This window comes from Vitis riparia, chromosome 9 (assembly GCF_004353265.1).
Source record: "Vitis riparia cultivar Riparia Gloire de Montpellier isolate 1030 chromosome 9, EGFV_Vit.rip_1.0, whole genome shotgun sequence".
NCBI lineage: Eukaryota > Viridiplantae > Streptophyta > Magnoliopsida > Vitales > Vitaceae > Vitis > Vitis riparia.
Window position 1 is genome coordinate 1,513,897 of NC_048439.1, and position 16,785 is coordinate 1,530,681.

Genomic DNA, 16,785 nt, shown 5'->3' on the forward strand with positions numbered 1-16,785 from the left:
ACGTCTACCCCCATTAGCTTAAGCTTTTGGGGGTGTATGCGGTCCCACATCGGGAAACCACATTAAATGAAGATTTCATTAGCTTATCTTCCACTTTCTCGCCCAGGAATATACATGCCATATGTGGAGAAAAAGTGGCCTTTGAATCCAATAATAATGTTATCCCAAACAGAAGTAGAACAGGTAAAAAGGGGGGGGCAGCATTCTTTTTTTGAAGGCCCCTACACCAAACACACATCCCATCCTTTTTTGTTCTTATTTGATTCATCCACAACCCCACCAGCTAGAAAAACATCAGAGGGGGATTTTGGGTAGCATAAAAGCTGGCTAAGAAGAAGATTGAAGGAATAATTTCATTACAATTTGCATTAAAAACCACTAAATTCAAAAATCAACAAAATGCTTTTCGTCTCCTTTTCAAGAAATGGGTCCAGGGGTGTGCACATTTCAAGCAAAACTTCAGCTTCATAACATTCCCCGATATAGGAGAATCTCACGACAAAGCTACTAGGTAAATCATTGGTGTGGTTACTATGACAGCAAAAAGGAATCAAGGTTGTTCGGGTAATTTTTTTACATGAACCAAGCACATTCCCGATTTTGTAAACAATCAAGACCAAGCAAATCAAAGGTTGAAATATTTGACGAAGCTTCCTATAAAAGTGCAAGGACAGACCAAAATCAATTCTCATTCAGACTCGACACCATCAGCATCTACTCCACTACCCCCAAAGGACAAAAGACCTAAAAAGGACCAAAATCAATTCACATTCAGACTCGACACCATCAACATCTACTCCACTACCCCCAAAGGACAAAGACCTAAAAAGGATAAAGTGCAATATTTAGGTGAATCGGTGCATCAGCATGAACAAAAAATTTGTTACCAATATGATTAAAATATTGGCATAAAATAAAGTAGATAAAAGACATGGTAGATTGCGGATGAAGGAAGGATTTAGTGGATCTAGTCAGTAGTCACTAACAAAAACACCGAGTCATCATCCTATATTTATAAAACATCTCTCCTCATTGAAAACTCAAAAGCAAGATCCAACATAATAAACAATCCAAACTACTAGCTTTTTGAACAATACAAGGATGGAAAAGAATAAGAGCATACGATACAAAACCTACCTGCACCAAAACTTGCAATAATAAATGCCTATCACACTGAAATAGGCAACATGACAATTATCCTATTGCAAATGTGCAGGACCCATATCATTATATGGTCAAATATGTCTGGAAACATTAAATTAAGACACTAGACATTAAAAAAAAAAAAAAAAAATCCAACGTTAAATAGTACTTTTGAAATAAGAAACCCCTTACCTCGAGGAACCCCCAAAAAAACCTCTTTAGAGGAGATCAGCAACATTTGATGGCAGCTCCTCAATGACCACATTATAGAACCTCTGAATGTCAAACAGCATTCTCTCATCATCCCTGGTAACAAAGTTGATGGCAACACCTTTTCTTCCAAATCGTCCACTTCGACCTATTCGATGGAGGTAATTTTCTGGTTGAGTTGGCAGATCATAGTTAATAACAAGAGAGACTTGCTGAACATCGATACCACGAGCTAAGAGATCAGTGGTTATAAGAACACGGGAGGAGCCGGAGCGAAACTCGCGCATGATTATATCCCTAGTGTTCTGGTCCATGTCTCCATGGGTAGCAGATACTGTGTGATCACGGCTTCGCATCTTGTCAGTAAGCCAGTCCACCTTGCGCCTTGTGTTCACGAAAATGACACTCTGAGTGATGGCCAGGGTTTCGTAGAGATCGCACAGTGTCTCAAGCTTCCACTCTTCCTTATCCACATTAACATGGAATTGTTTGATACCTTCAAGGGTGAGTTCATCACGCTTTACCAGGATTCTCACAGGTTTGTTCATGAACTTTCGAGTGATCTCAAGGGCCTCAGGGGGCATTGTGGCAGAGAACACTCCAACCTGGACTTTAGATGGCAGCAGCTGGAAAATGTCATAGATCTGACAGCAGCAAAAAAATTAATGAATTAGCAGAAAAACAACAAAGCCAGTCAAAACTTGCACATATTGAAAAATCCAGCAATTAGCAATGAGCATGAACTTCTAACAATTAGCAAAATAATGTTCTTCACCATGAAGTATGCAAAAATATTACAACTAGTAAAGAAACAGAGATAATAGAACAGACCTGATCCTTGAAACCTCGTGAAAGCATTTCATCAGCCTCATCCAATACAAACATCTTAATGTAATCTGGGCGAAGTGACTGTCTCCGCAACATGTCAAACACACGACCAGGAGTACCAACAACAACATGAACACCAGTTTGAAGAATGCGCTGATCCTCACGAACACTTGTTCCACCCACACAAGCATGAACCCTCACACCGAGATAATCACCAAGTGCTCGCATAACCTTCTCAATCTGCTGTGCAAGTTCTCGAGTGGGTGCCAATACCAATGCCTGGCATTGGACTAGACTATAATCAAGTTGCTGCAAGATTCCAGAGCAGAAAGTTGCAGTTTTCCCAGTTCCAGATTGTGCCTGTTGGATCACATCGAGCCCCTTGCAGAATGGAACAATTCCTCTTTGTTGGATCGCAGAAGGCTTCTCAAAACCTTTGAAAGAAACCCAGGGTAAGAGGTTTGTGCATGTTAGGAGAAGGTAGGCCAGAACAACAAAAGACAGCAACAGTAGTTCATAATTTTGCGTATTGAAGACTAAACAATCACCTACTTAAATAATACTGAACAAGTAAATCAATGTGCAGCACAGTTATAAGATTGGTATTAAGAAGGATGCAAAAGAAAAGGCAAACCTAGATTCTAGCTCTTTGGAAGGATTCCATCACAAATTTAAAAAGAATTTCACAATCAGATAGCTAAGAATCAACTTAGAAGGCTAAGAATAAAAAACCTCCATCAATTGATAAAATCAACAAGAAGCTTGAATATCAACATTGGAACAAAGAATCAAAAAACGAAAATTAACATAATTTTTTTTTTATAAGTAATGCCTGTTCATACGTACCATATGCATAGATACCCCTCAAAAGGTTCTCTACTAATCCCATAGAATCAAAAGTGTCATAAACCTCATCATATGATGTGAAGAAATCTTCTCCATCAGCTGAGAGCCTGGATCAATTAAATCATCACACAGTCATTAAAATCAACATCCATGTTTATGTATTACATAAAACAACAGGGCCTGCTATCACTAACTAAAATAATTTAAAGTAGACAAAACTTGATAACAATATAGAGAAAAACACCAATAAAAACCATTGCACACAACCAGACACTTACAAGTCATTCATTTTGGAATCAAATTGACGAGCATCGAATTGTGAACCTTCTGGTGCTTGACCTGCCATAACTGGAAACAAAAAATGCTATTCAAAGTTAAATTTTATCTCTGAGACAGAGAGAGTATTGCCTACTAAGCCAGCCAATACATATCTATGATACAACACTTTTGAGAATGGCAGTTTAATGTTTGTTAGGATTCGGGTGGGCCAATGCCAGGTGATAATGTGCAGTGGTTCAGAAAGCCAAAAGGAAGAATCTTGTTCCTCCAAACTACATGAAAAATTCAAAAATGTCAACCAACCAACAACAACCCCCCGCCCCCCCAAAAAAGAAAAAAAAAACGAACACCACACCTACACGAAAGAAAAAGGGAAAACACTTTTTTTCTAGGATAATGTAACAGAAAAGCCCAACTAAGGAGTGGCATTGGTCTGTCCACATGTTAAACTCCCCTTCTTAGACGAAAATGTAACAAAAGAGCCAAACTTGCAAACCATGCCAAAAAAAAAAGGATTTACAAGCATTAAACTTCTCTCTTATTATATGGAGGAGACGCTCCTAGAGGCAGATAGCCATCTGATATCTGGCACCAGACGCCACTTATACCTCCCCCCCCCCCAAAAAAAAAGCTCACCAGTGTAAAAGCCATGAAGTTTATTAGTGAGGCACAAAGATACTACAATAACGTTTAAGTTTGTATATGTGAAACCAGCAAGAGTAAATTTATAAACAAGAGAAATAACCCTAGAACATCTTCCATAACAAAAATAAAAAATAAAACATGAATGGTCACAAAATGAAGCTGCTGCTTCAAGGTGTCTGTCAAACTTCCATGGAAAAAGTGGAGCAGAAAATTAAAAGAAAGGCACTAAAACAACAGTTTCAAAAGTGAGGGGTTGTTTACACCCATCCCTGCTAAAGAACTTTTAAAACTTCCCAAAAAAACTAAAAATGAGAATGGTAAAGCAGGAGACATCTTTAAAGGACATCAAAAAACAATCCTTTATGGGGAAAAAATCATTCTAGAGAACGGTTTCCTGAATACCAACTTTGAGAAGAATTCTTCAAACCATTTCAGTTTCTCCAATCTTCAGAAAACAAAAGCGATCTCAAGAAAGCGGAGACAAACACCCCAAATTCATGAATTTCAATGCATTTGGAGCCACTGTTCACAGCTTCCTAACTACAGGACTTCTCATAATACCAAAAGTCAAGAACCATCTAATTTCATGCAGATAACATTTTTTTTGTGAAACAAAACACATGAACTGGTCAGCAAGAAGGTGCTTTTCGGGAAAACAGACTTGCAACTTCACATCATGGATGCCCATACATAAACGTTCAGATTACTTTCCACTAGAGAGAGCAAACAAAGCAATCATACTCTTATCAACTCTTATACATGTTTAATAAAGAAACAATTCTGATAAAATCAAAATACAACACAAAGTTTTTAAAACCCAAAAGGAACTTACTAAGATTTCCGGTCACAAAAGCTTTATTGAATGCTGAAACCAAATGGATTAGGAAATTTCTTTTTTTGTCATTCACTTAGGTTTCAAGAAATTAAATCAGGACAAAAGAAGAAATCAAAATTCTGATTAATAGGATTTTTATTACTTGTGACCCAATAAACTCAACAGTTTTGGATTTACTAAGATATCTGGTCACTAAAGCTTAAAGCTTGAATGCTGAAACCAAATGGATTAGGAATTTTTGTTGTCATGCTTAGGTTTCAAGAAATAAAATCAGGACAAAAGAAGAAATCAAAATTCTGATTAATAGGATTTTTATAACTTGTGACCCAGTAAACTCAACAGACATGAAGCGTTAAAATATATATATATATATATATAATAAAATCTCTACCACTGTAGTCAATGAGAAAAAATCAGAAAATTCAGATTTGGGAAACTAACCATATATTCTCTACAATAGAGTTGTGAAGTCTTGATTTTTTAAAAACACTTACCTTTTCTTTTTCTTTCCCAAGTTTCTGAGCAACAAAACATTCATGAAATCAAAGATTTCATGACTTGGGACCCAACAAAATAAAACCTACCACTCAATACAGACATTGTACGAGAACCTTTATTCCAAACACTTAAATATTGAGAAAATTCCAGAAAATTCATACTTGAACTGCTAAAACTAACATTCAGAAGTTCCAATTTTTGAGAGCCAAACCAACACAAAACACAAATGTTAAAACTTTTTCCTTCCTTTTCTTTCCTTTCCTGAGTTCTCTCAGAACCAAACAATTAGAAAACCTATTTTATTTCATAACTTGGGATCAGATACAACAGAACCCTCCACTCAGAACAGGCAAATTCCCTAATGCCATTGGGTTCATGAGAAAAATCCAGAAAAAAACACACTTGAAGCACTTAAGAGCACTAACCAGTAAATAGAAATAAGGAGTTCAAATTTTTTTTCTTTTTTTTAAGAATAAAACCAACATTAAAACACAAATTCTAAAAGTCTACTTTTGTTTTCTCCTTTTCTCCATATGTAACTGTAGCAACCAACCAATGAATAAATGACAGGATTACTGTAGACTGAGACCAATCAAAGCAGAATCCAGCACTTAAAACAAAAGAAACCCCCTTTACAACTCGTGGTTACGAAGAAAAAAAGCTAGAAAATTCACACTTGGAACCACTAACACAAGTTGGAGGAAAAAATCCTAACACAGTTAATCCTTCGACAAAAGGAGAAATCCTAAGTTCTCAACAACCAAACCAACATAAAACACAGACACTAAAAATTTTCTTTCCTTCTCTCCCTTTTTCCACAGTCCTTCCAGCAACCAAAAGGTCAATAAATCATAGGATTTTCACAACTTGGGACCCAATGAAATAAAACCCAAGCATGAACAAGCCCAAAAACTCACACCTCAAATGCTAACACAATTAATCATTCAACAGAATGGTAAGTCCAGAGTTTTCAACAACCGAACCAAACCCCAAGTACTACAAGCTTCCTCCCTTTTCTTCTATTAGCTCCACAAAATACGTATTTTTCCATAATTTCGACCCCAACAAGTCCGAGAAAAATCCAGAAAACTCAAACAGAAAGCGCAAACACAAATATTCAATCAATCATTGTATACGACTGACAAGCCCTGATATTTCAATAATAAAACCAAACACAAATGATAAAAAAAATTCCCCCTCTTTCCCTCCCTCCCTCATCCACCAATCATCCGCCAAACAACCAATAACAGATCCAAAACACAGCCACAAATACATTGATACAGATCCATCCGTCCCCATCCAAATACATCCAATTTAATCATCATACCAAAAACAAACCTAACACAAAAAAAAAAAAAAACCATCAAAAGAATCAGAAAACGACGGAGAGAAACATGATCAGAACTGGAATAAAGAAGAGAATAACCTGACGATGGTGATTACGAGAGATATTGAGAGCTGGAGCTTTAGCGAGAGAAAGAGAGAGCAGCTAGGGTTTCCCAACTCCTCGGATCTGCGCCGTGGAGTTGTGAGAAGAAGAGAGGATTAGGGAAGTGGAGGGCATGTTCCATATATCATCGACCGTGTGGTCGAGTTTTTCTTTTTTCCGGTTTTACCCTCGCTTTTCTTAGTTATTACTTTTGGGTTTGTTTGGTTGGTGAGAAAGTTTTAGAGATCGAGAGGGACTCAAATGGGTTGATAGCTAGTCAAAACCCATTAGACGAATTTGAGAACAATAATATAGAATATTATGGTTGAAAATGGTTGATTTTTTTAATTTTTTTTAAAATTAAAAATACTCAATCAAGGGGCATATTAGACATATATATATATATATATTGCATATGTATAAATAAATCTTCTACTAATTTGGTATAGAAAACAAACAAAAGAAATTAAGAAAATGTCTATATAAATTCATGATATATAGATTTATATTGTTATTTAATTATGTTTTAAATTTTTAAAATAAAAAATAATAGTAATTGAATATTAAAATAATGAAAAAATAAATTAAGACAATAATTGCAACTTAAAAAAAAAACTATATGAATATTAAATAGATTTTGAAAAATATTTTATTTATTATTTAAAAAAAATTATAGAAATCTTAATATATTAACTATCATGAGTAATTAAAAATCATGTCACATCCATCATCCAATGGGATAAATTTCCAATTTTCTACCCTTGGAGCCCATATATGCATTTGATATGGACCTTATGTGGGGATTTTGCTTTTTTTAAAAATCAAATTAAGGGTATGTTGGGTATTTTTTGAGAGATAAATTATTCATATATCCTTTAGAACAATTTTAAATTTTCATCTACCTTTTCAACCCAATTGTGCAAAGTATACACCTTTTAGAATTATTGTCATATTCATCTACCTCTTCAACATGCTTATCCTAATATCATTTTTGTTTGGAAACTCTATTTTAAAAATATTTTTATTAAAATAGGTATAAATTTAATATATTTATTAAATAAAAATTTATTTCACAAAAGAATAGAAGAGTTTTTCTACTTTTCAAAAAAACGTGGATAAATTAACTCCGAGAGTATGAGACTCACACTTCCAAGTAATATCTAAATATCGTTCAAAGTTGCATTATCATGAAACATAATTATATTTGAGTTATTTTAGTTGGATTTTAATTAATCCAAACCGATTTATTTATCAACCCAAATCAACTTCGCTTAATTTTGATTTGGTTTAGTTCAGTAAGGTTAAACCTAGGCAAATCACTTAAGATAAAGGGAGTTGAATTGAGTAATGGTAAATTTTACGGGATTTTGAATAAGACTAATGCAAGTAACAAAAATATTAGATAATGAGCAACTTAAAGCAAATAAATACGAGTAGATAAAAAAAAATGACCGAACCTTGGGCCAATGGCCACTCTTCTTAAACATCAACTTATAAAGGGTTCCAACAACTTCAAGGTTTCAATCCAAGCCTTCAACTTATGTAATTAGATTATCAACCTTTTGCAACTTTTCTTGAATGACATGCCTCACTTGAATAATGTTTTCGAATATTTTAACAAAGCGATAAAATAACAACGATAACTCACAAGACACGAGTGAACTAAGATTGGTTCAAAGGTGCATTAAAATATATACTGACATAAGAATGAATACACTCCATGAGCTTTTAATGGGAATTTGTGTAAGTTTGCAAATGAATACTCAAGGTTAAATGCTTATATATACACATATATATATATATATACATATATATATATATATATATATATATATATATATAATATGAGCTTGGAACCTTGCAACCTACAACTTAGGTTTGATTGATGGAGCAACCTGGCTAATTGATTAGCTATTGGGAATTAAATACACTAAGAAGAATTTTTTGGGGTCTAGGAGTTTGATTAATTGAGCAATTGATTTAATTGGTTAGAACAATCTTTTGAAAGTTAAGTGCTTTCCCAATCAATCAAGCTTAACTGACTTACTCGATTTCCCCATACCTTAGTCTATTGCTTTGAAATACTAATTTTATGATTGAATCAAGGTTAAGAAACCTTAAGAAGACTTCCAGCATTCCTGACAAACCCCTTAAACACCTGTTTGAAATAATTTAAGTATGGGTTTAGAAAAAAATAAGAAATCATCAAATTTTGAAAAAATAAAATAAAATTCAAATAAAAGCAAATAAGGGATGATTTTAAAAAACTTTAAGCGTACGAAAACCTTAAAATGCCCAAAGTTCACTAAGAATCCAATCTTACAACGATTCCTAGGTTTTCAACATGATCAAGTCTTCAATAAATAAGATCGCTCATTGACTTATATTTGATTTTGTCTTAATTTATTGAAAACGTGAAATAATGAACTTGATCCAACCATTAGTACCATTAATATTATCTCGATCAAATTCTTTATTTTTTTTCCCTAAATGATCCAATATAATTTAAAATTTTGAAAAAAACTAACTCAACATACTTTTCTTTTTTTTCAAGATGATTAATTTATAAATTGTTTTCCCACCTTTATCATAAATAGATCCAAACATTGTACTATTTTTTTTTCCTAGAATAACTAAATGTTAACCATGTCTCAAGTCAATTAAGTATGCTTTTTCAATTTTTTTCCATTTTTTAATTGATGTAGAATTCTTGCAAAGCAATGAAAGCACTTTAGAACCAAAGAATTGAGTGGTCTAAGCTCCATCAAGGTGCCTAAAGAAAAGAGATTCCTCAATTATATGCCATGCTTTAGTGTGAAGCTTTCTTCCTTCTCACCGCTCAACTAAAGAAATTGAAAGAATTTTCTATTGGACAATAAAGGTTGCAATTCAAAGATTCCAATTTGGGCCAATCACTTGTTTGATCGAGAGAATAATTAATTAATTTCTCTCATATTTAATTAGGTTTTTTGTCTCTTGATGGTACTTTGGTTTACTATTGATCTTGGGAGATAACTTGTACGACTATTTTAAAAAATAATTCTTAAAAAATGATACTTTAAAAAAAAAAATTATTAAAATGTGATAGTTACAAAAATATTTTCAAATTTACGTTACTTTTTATCACTTTAAAAGATGCTTATTGAAGAGACGCATTTCATATTTTTTATATCAATCATACATGTTAAAAAAATAAAATAAAATAATTTATACTAAAAGAGATACCTTTCTTGATTTCATAAAATTGAATTTATACTAAATATGTCTCTTCAAAAGATATTTTTTTATAATTTTTTTATTAGTTGTATACGAAAAAAAATTGAATTTACACTAAAAAAAATATATATTTTTCACAATACCATAAAATCAAATTTATACTAAAGATATCTCTTGAAAAGACATCTTCGATAATTTTTATGTCAGTCACACAGTGAAAAAAATTTGAATTTACATTGAAGGCGTCTCTGTGATTCCATAAAATTGAATTTATACTAAATGTGTTTTTTGAATAAATACTTTTCATAATTTTTATATTAATCACGTGTAAAAAAAAATTAAATTTATACTAAAAGTGTCCCTTGAAGGAAAATATTTCAATATAAATGTAATTTTATGGAATTATGAAATGTGTCTTTTGAAAATACACTTTTATATAAATTCAATTATTTTCAATTGATGACTGATACAAGAATTGTTGAAGGTGTTTCTTCAAGAGACACATTTAATATAAATTTAATTTTGTGAAATTGTAGAAATGTGTTTTAAGAAGATGTCTTTAATATAAATTCAATTTCTTTACTATGTAACTAATATGAAAATTGAAGTCTCTTTAAAAAACACTTTTAATATAAATTCGATTTTGTAGAATTGTAAAAAGTTTTTCTTGAATAAACACTTTTGATGTAAATTCAAATTTGTTTAATGTGTGTTATTGATATAAAAATCATGGAAGGTGTCTTTTCAATGTAAATTCAATTTTTTTAACACGTATTATTGATATAAAAATGATGGAATGTATCTTTTTAAGAGACACTTTTCAAAGTGGCAAAAAGTGTTTTGAAAATATTTTTGACTCTACTATATTTTTAAAATTCAATTTTAAATGCACGGTAGAATTATAAAAAATCCCACATATGGCCCACGTCCCACTTTGTATTTTTCTTTTGGTCACTTTTTATGGTGTTTTTTTTTAAATAATTTAATCATAAGTTATTTTAACAAAAATAATAAAAATTATTTAGAATATATCAAATATTGAATTGAAAAGTTATTAGTTAACGGTTCATTGATATCATAAATATATAATTTATATTTTATTAAAATTAAAAATAATTATAAGAAATTAATATATATATATATATAATAATAATAATAATAATAATTTGTTTAATAATATTTTAATTTTTATATTTGATATGTAAAACTAAATGATAAAGATAAATATGAATGTGTTAATAGTATTTACCGAGTTCCAACAAGTAATTATAACTTTGAGGGCAGTCCAAATAGCCCTCGAAGCTATTTAAATTAACCTTTAATAAATTATAAAAATATTACTTTTCCATACCATATATTTAGTTATTTCTTTTAATAAAAAATTTATTATATTAAGATAGTTATTTTTACTTAGATTTTATTAAGACTTTGGAAAATCATTCATTTTTTTCCCACAAATTATAAAAACATCAACTATAGTTTTTAAAAGAATTTAGTGGGTGTTTGGTAAACCAATTTAACAACTTAAAGTGTCCTAATAACTTATAGTATGACTTTAAAAATAATTTTAATTAATAAATAAAAATAATTAATTTATTATTAAATTCATTTTACATTTTATCCTTATTTATCATAATTACCTTGATTTATTTTACTATTCCATGATCTTTATTTTACTCAATCTTATTTGTCCTAATTATCATTTATGAGGATAAATATATCAATTTAATATTTTAAAATATATTTTAAATTAATTTTATCAAACAACTTTAATAGTTAGAGTAATGATTAAGTAGTATGTTTTAAATTAACAACTTAAATATAATTTAATTTAAAATCAACTTAAGTTATTAAGTAATAAGAAATAAATTTTACCAAATACTCTCTAACCCTCAAGATTAAGAAAATACATTTGGGAAACGTCCGTTCGTATATATTTATCAAACATCTTATATTTTTTCAAAAACATTTTTTAAATTAAAAACGTTTTCTAAAATTACTATCAAACAAACTCTTACTATACCGAGTGTCAAATTCTTTTTAATTGGATGAACGGTCTTTTCTCATCACACTCTTAATATTTTATTTTCATTTTCCCCTTATTTTCACTAATAAATTAATACCTTTTTGATAAATACAATTTAAAATTTTGAGTTATCTTTAATGCAAATAACTAATAATTTAAAAAATAATGACTAATTATAAAGTGCAAATTAACAATACCCTTAAAATAATAAAATTTAAGTTTTATTTAATAAAATATTATCAAACTCTAAAAACCATATTTGAAATTCAAAATAAATTTTAATTAATAATTTTTTTCCTCAATATAAAGTTATAAACATATTTTAATTTAATTAAAATAAAATTTAAAATATATTAATTAATTTATTTATACAACGCGCTTCTATTGATTTGAATTTTTATCATATGTCCTTTTATGTAATTTTTATATAAGGAAGGAAGGAAGGTATTTAATGAATTTTCAAACCCCACTCGAGAGGTAAGCAAAAATTTTCAACATATAGAATGACTGAAACAACGAATGACGAAAATACCCTTGGATTACACATAGGTAGCGCTATTTAGACGCATTGTTATATAGAGGCTTCATGATTCCATCCGTGTTTGCCGATGCCCAGTGTTCTTCCATCTCCCCCAAAGCTTTCTATCTCTAAAATCCCTCTCTCCCTCTTCAAGCCCTAGATCTCAACTTCCCAAAATCCCAGGTAATATCAGTATGTTTCCAACCGTCAATCTCTGAATTTCATGCTCAATTTGCCTTAGATCTTAGATTTTGTTTTTTTTTTTTTTTTTTGGTGATTATTTTGGATTTGCTTTTTTAGTTTATCGAACCTGCGTTTGATTGCAGAGAAAGTGGGGGAAAGTTTTAATTTTGAATAGATTGAGTTTTTGTTCGTGCAGAAAATTGAGGATTTATTGGTGATGTAATTGACCAATCCTTGAAGCTTGGTGCTGGTTGTCGTGTAGGTTTTGGATTTATTTTGCTGCTTGGATTTGGATTTTGTTCGTCGCTCTGTTTGGTTGCTGAGAATATTTGAGAAGAGTTGAGATTGCGATAGTAAGGTTTATGCTGTATGAGTGTTAGTTTAGTTCAGGTTTTAGTTCTCAGGAGTTCGAAATAATGAAAGATGGGATTCAAAATTTTGATTTCTTTTCCCTTAAGTTTTCCCAGCAACCTAAAAGAGGAGAAAGACTCATTTGTTCAGTAACTCATCCAATTCGCTAAGTTTTGTAATTATCTGGATTTTCATTTTATTCACCTGCCATTTGTTTGCTCAGAAAATTTAGGAACCAAACTGACTGTGAAGTTTCCTGGTCAGATAATCAAAGCGATAATTTTTTTGTTTTCATGCTCATCTTGGTATGCATCCTGTTTAAGTTGTTTTGCTTCTGTTTGGTTGTTGAGAAGAAAAAGAGATGGAAAGAAAAATATAACAGTTCAAATTTGTATTATATGTTTTATTTTTTAAGTTTCCTGCAGTTGAAATCTCAACTCAACCAAGCCGAAATGTTGAGTTAGATTAGTTGAGTGGAGTTTTTGGTTTTTCTTCACCCCAAATGATAGAAAAATCCAATGTCAATTCTAATTTCTTGTTTGTTACTAGTGTGTTATGAGCTACTAAACGGAGTATATGGAAATTATTGATTCTGTTTTACAGACTAGCTTATTGAAATTCATTTGAAATGGTTGATGACAATAACTCTCCTGGGTCACCTGACAAAAACCGAAGCCCTAACCCTGATGGAAACGCATCTCCTGAGAGTGATGCTGCAATTGATGTATTAGCACGAAAGGTTCAGGAGTCTCTTGTTCTTGGGAAGACACACAAGTTTTGGGAAACCCAACCAGTTGGGCAATTCAAGGATCTTGGAAATGCGAGCTTGGCTGAAGGCCCTATTGAACAACCGACACCTTTGTCTGAAGTCAAACAAGAGCCTTACAATCTTCCAAACCTCTATGAATGGATCACTTGTGATATTGACTCCGAAGAGACGTGCATGGAGGTTTATAACCTTCTCACTAACAACTATGTTGAGGATGATGAGAACATGTTCAGGTTCAACTACTCAAAGGAGTTCCTTAGATGGGCTCTTCGCCCACCAGGTTATTTCAAGAGCTGGCACATTGGTGTTCGTGTCAAAAGCTCAAAAAAGTTGGTAGCTTTTATTACTGGTGTTCCAGCTAGAATCCGGGTTCGTGATGACATTGTTACCATGGCGGAGATTAATTTCTTGTGTGTTCATAAGAAGCTCAGATCAAAAAGACTTGCTCCAGTCATGATTAAAGAAGTAACCAGGAGGGTTCACTTGGAGAATATCTGGCAAGCTGCTTATACTGCAGGAGTGGTTCTCCCTACACCTATATCAACTTGCCAGTATTGGCATAGGTCTTTGAATCCAAAGAAACTTATTGATGTTGGGTTTTCTAGGCTTGGGGCAAGGATGACAATGAGCCGCACCATAAAGCTTTACAAGTTACCAGATTCAACAGTCACACCTGGGTTCAGGCAAATGGAGCTCCATGATGTTCCTGCAGTTACACGACTTCTTCGGAACTATTTAAGCCAGTTTGCTGTTGCCGTTGATCTAGATGAAAATGATGTAGAGCACTGGCTTCTCCCCACTGAGAATGTTGTGGACAGTTATCTGGTTGAGAGCCCTGAGACTCATGAGATCACCGATTTCTGCAGTTTTTATACTCTTCCTTCAACTATCCTTGGCAATCAGAATTATTCGACTTTGAAGGCAGCTTATTCTTACTATAATGTGTCCACAAAGACCCCATTGCTTCAGCTGATGAATGATGCGCTTATTGTTGCCAAACGGAAGGACTATGATGTTTTCAATGCATTGGACGTCATGCAGAACGAGACTTTCCTAAAGGAACTGAAGTTTGGACCTGGTGATGGAAAACTTCACTACTATCTTTACAACTATCGCTTAAGAAATCCATTGAAACCATCAGAGCTTGGGCTTGTACTCTTATAGTTTTGAGCTCCAAATTTACATTGTGGCGCGGACCGTTTGGTAGCATTTTTGGTACTGTTTCTCTGATTATTTCAATGATAAGGTTGCGTTAATTATCTTGTTATACTTCGTTCGGCAATCTTTATTAGGTTTATATTATGTTTTTCTTTTGAAAGAACAGATCTTGTTAACTTTTTTAGACTGAGATTGATCGGCAATCATTCAAAGTTAAGCTTGTCTGGTGTCAGTAGAACTGAAAGATGATTGGAACTTCAAAACCCTTGTTGTGTTCATCCTTTTGTGTCTTTAGCATCTTATTTGCACAACTCTATATCTCATGCTCTCAATATATATGCCTCAAGCTTATGTGATTGTTTGAGTTGAAGAAATTCACATGAGTAGCATGGAATTTGAAATTTCATGGTTTGATTGGGAATGATGCTTTTCTAACATTTCAGTTTGTGTTTCCTGTTCATTGCAGTTATTTTCTGTGATTTACTTCTAGTTGTATGTTCTTTGCTCATAATGTGACTCCAATCACAAGAACTACTAATTGTTGCTTGGTATTGTAAACTATCGAAAGCTATTTACTCATTTTTGTGCTGACTGTTTCAAATATAGGAGTCCTCTATCTGGAATGGTGCTTATGAGAATGTTTAAGTCATGGCAGAAATTGATTGACATTGGCATGATGACATTTGAAATTTCATGCTTCTACTGGGAAATAGGGCTTCTAGCATGTTGGTTTGCATTTCCTAGTTGCTTCTAGTTGTGTTTTGTTGCTTGTGATGCTAAATGGTAGCTTGTAATGCAGACTCTTATAGTAAACACCACTCAATCGTATCCTAGAGATGAAACCATAACATCACAACTTTCATAGAAGAGCCTATCAAATGAGTCTATTTCCTTGCATATGCTACTTATGTATTCAGGTACATGTTTGGTATGTGGGAATGGACATTTCATTCATTTCACATCCATTCTTATATTTGGTTGTACTAAATGATAATAAGAATGAAATAAAAAATGGTTCCAATAGAAATCAAGTCTCATTCATAAGTGGGATTTCAATTGATTTTCAATGGGTATTTTGTATTTGGATTCCCTATGTGTAAGGGTATTGTTGTTAACTTGTTTCTTTTCATTTCTCATTCCAATTATTACCAAACATTGAAATGCAAACAAAAAACTCATTCTTATTCCCATTGTTACAAACATTGAAATGAAAAAAAAAAAAAAAAAATATCATTTCAACCTTACATTCCTAAGAGCTTCCTACACAAGAATTGGAATTACCAAATTCACTAAACTAAAACCAAAATATTCATTCCCATTTTCCACTCTAATGATCAAACATGGCCCCAAGGTTGTGTATAATAAACAGAAGGGTGAAATATCATTGCATTGCATGTTCTTGTATGGTAATGGAGGGGCAAACTATCATTGCATTGCATGGAATCGAGTTTAACACATGTTGCATGAGATTATTAAATACCAATAGGCCATGTTTGGAACACCGGAATAAAGAATAAGAATGAAAAATCATTTTTCATTCCTATTCATTAACATGTTTGGATTGTTTTTTAAAATAGGAATAAGAACAATAAAAAAAAATCATCATTATGGAAATCAAATCCCACTCTTACTAGGATTTTGATTCCTCACGTCTATATGGTATTATGATCCGCCTCCGTTCCCATATATTTCCATCCCATACCAAATACATCTATAAGGTCCCCCAACTATCAATTAATGTAAAGAAGTAGTATTTCTGAAATGACCATTTCCTAGTTACTGTTATTAATGCAGTCAAGCTTATACTTAGTAACATAAGGTCAGGGTATCAACTATCAATTAGGGTAAT

General features: G+C 32.2%; 2 protein-coding genes across 6 annotated transcripts; one reads left to right on the plus strand and one right to left on the minus strand.

Moving 5' to 3' along the window:
- Positions 1-1,009: 1,009 nt before the first annotated feature.
- Positions 1,010-6,827, minus strand: LOC117922103 (eukaryotic initiation factor 4A-8-like). The gene is made up of 5 exons (XM_034840124.1): positions 6,711-6,827; positions 3,306-3,375; positions 3,028-3,134; positions 2,185-2,615; positions 1,010-1,997 (listed from the first exon to the last, which is right to left on the minus strand). Exons 2-5 carry the CDS (start codon positions 3,371-3,373, stop codon positions 1,362-1,364), a joined length of 1,242 nt encoding a protein of 413 aa, XP_034696015.1. The 5' UTR covers positions 3,374-3,375; positions 6,711-6,827; the 3' UTR covers positions 1,010-1,361.
- A 5,718-nt stretch (positions 6,828-12,545) lies between these two features.
- On the plus strand, positions 12,546-15,214 carry LOC117922536 (glycylpeptide N-tetradecanoyltransferase 1-like). 5 transcript variants are annotated; one of them, XM_034840676.1, is made up of 3 exons: positions 12,546-12,658; positions 12,855-13,011; positions 13,613-15,214. In XM_034840676.1, exon 3 carries the CDS (start codon positions 13,638-13,640, stop codon positions 14,940-14,942), a length of 1,305 nt encoding a protein of 434 aa, XP_034696567.1. In that variant the 5' UTR covers positions 12,546-12,658; positions 12,855-13,011; positions 13,613-13,637; the 3' UTR covers positions 14,943-15,214. The 5 variants fall into 5 exon arrangements, with proteins under 5 accessions (XP_034696567.1, XP_034696570.1, XP_034696571.1 ...); XM_034840679.1 differs by having other exon boundaries at positions 12,855-12,916; XM_034840680.1 differs by having other exon boundaries at positions 12,921-13,011.
- The last annotated feature ends 1,571 nt before the right edge of the window (positions 15,215-16,785 follow it).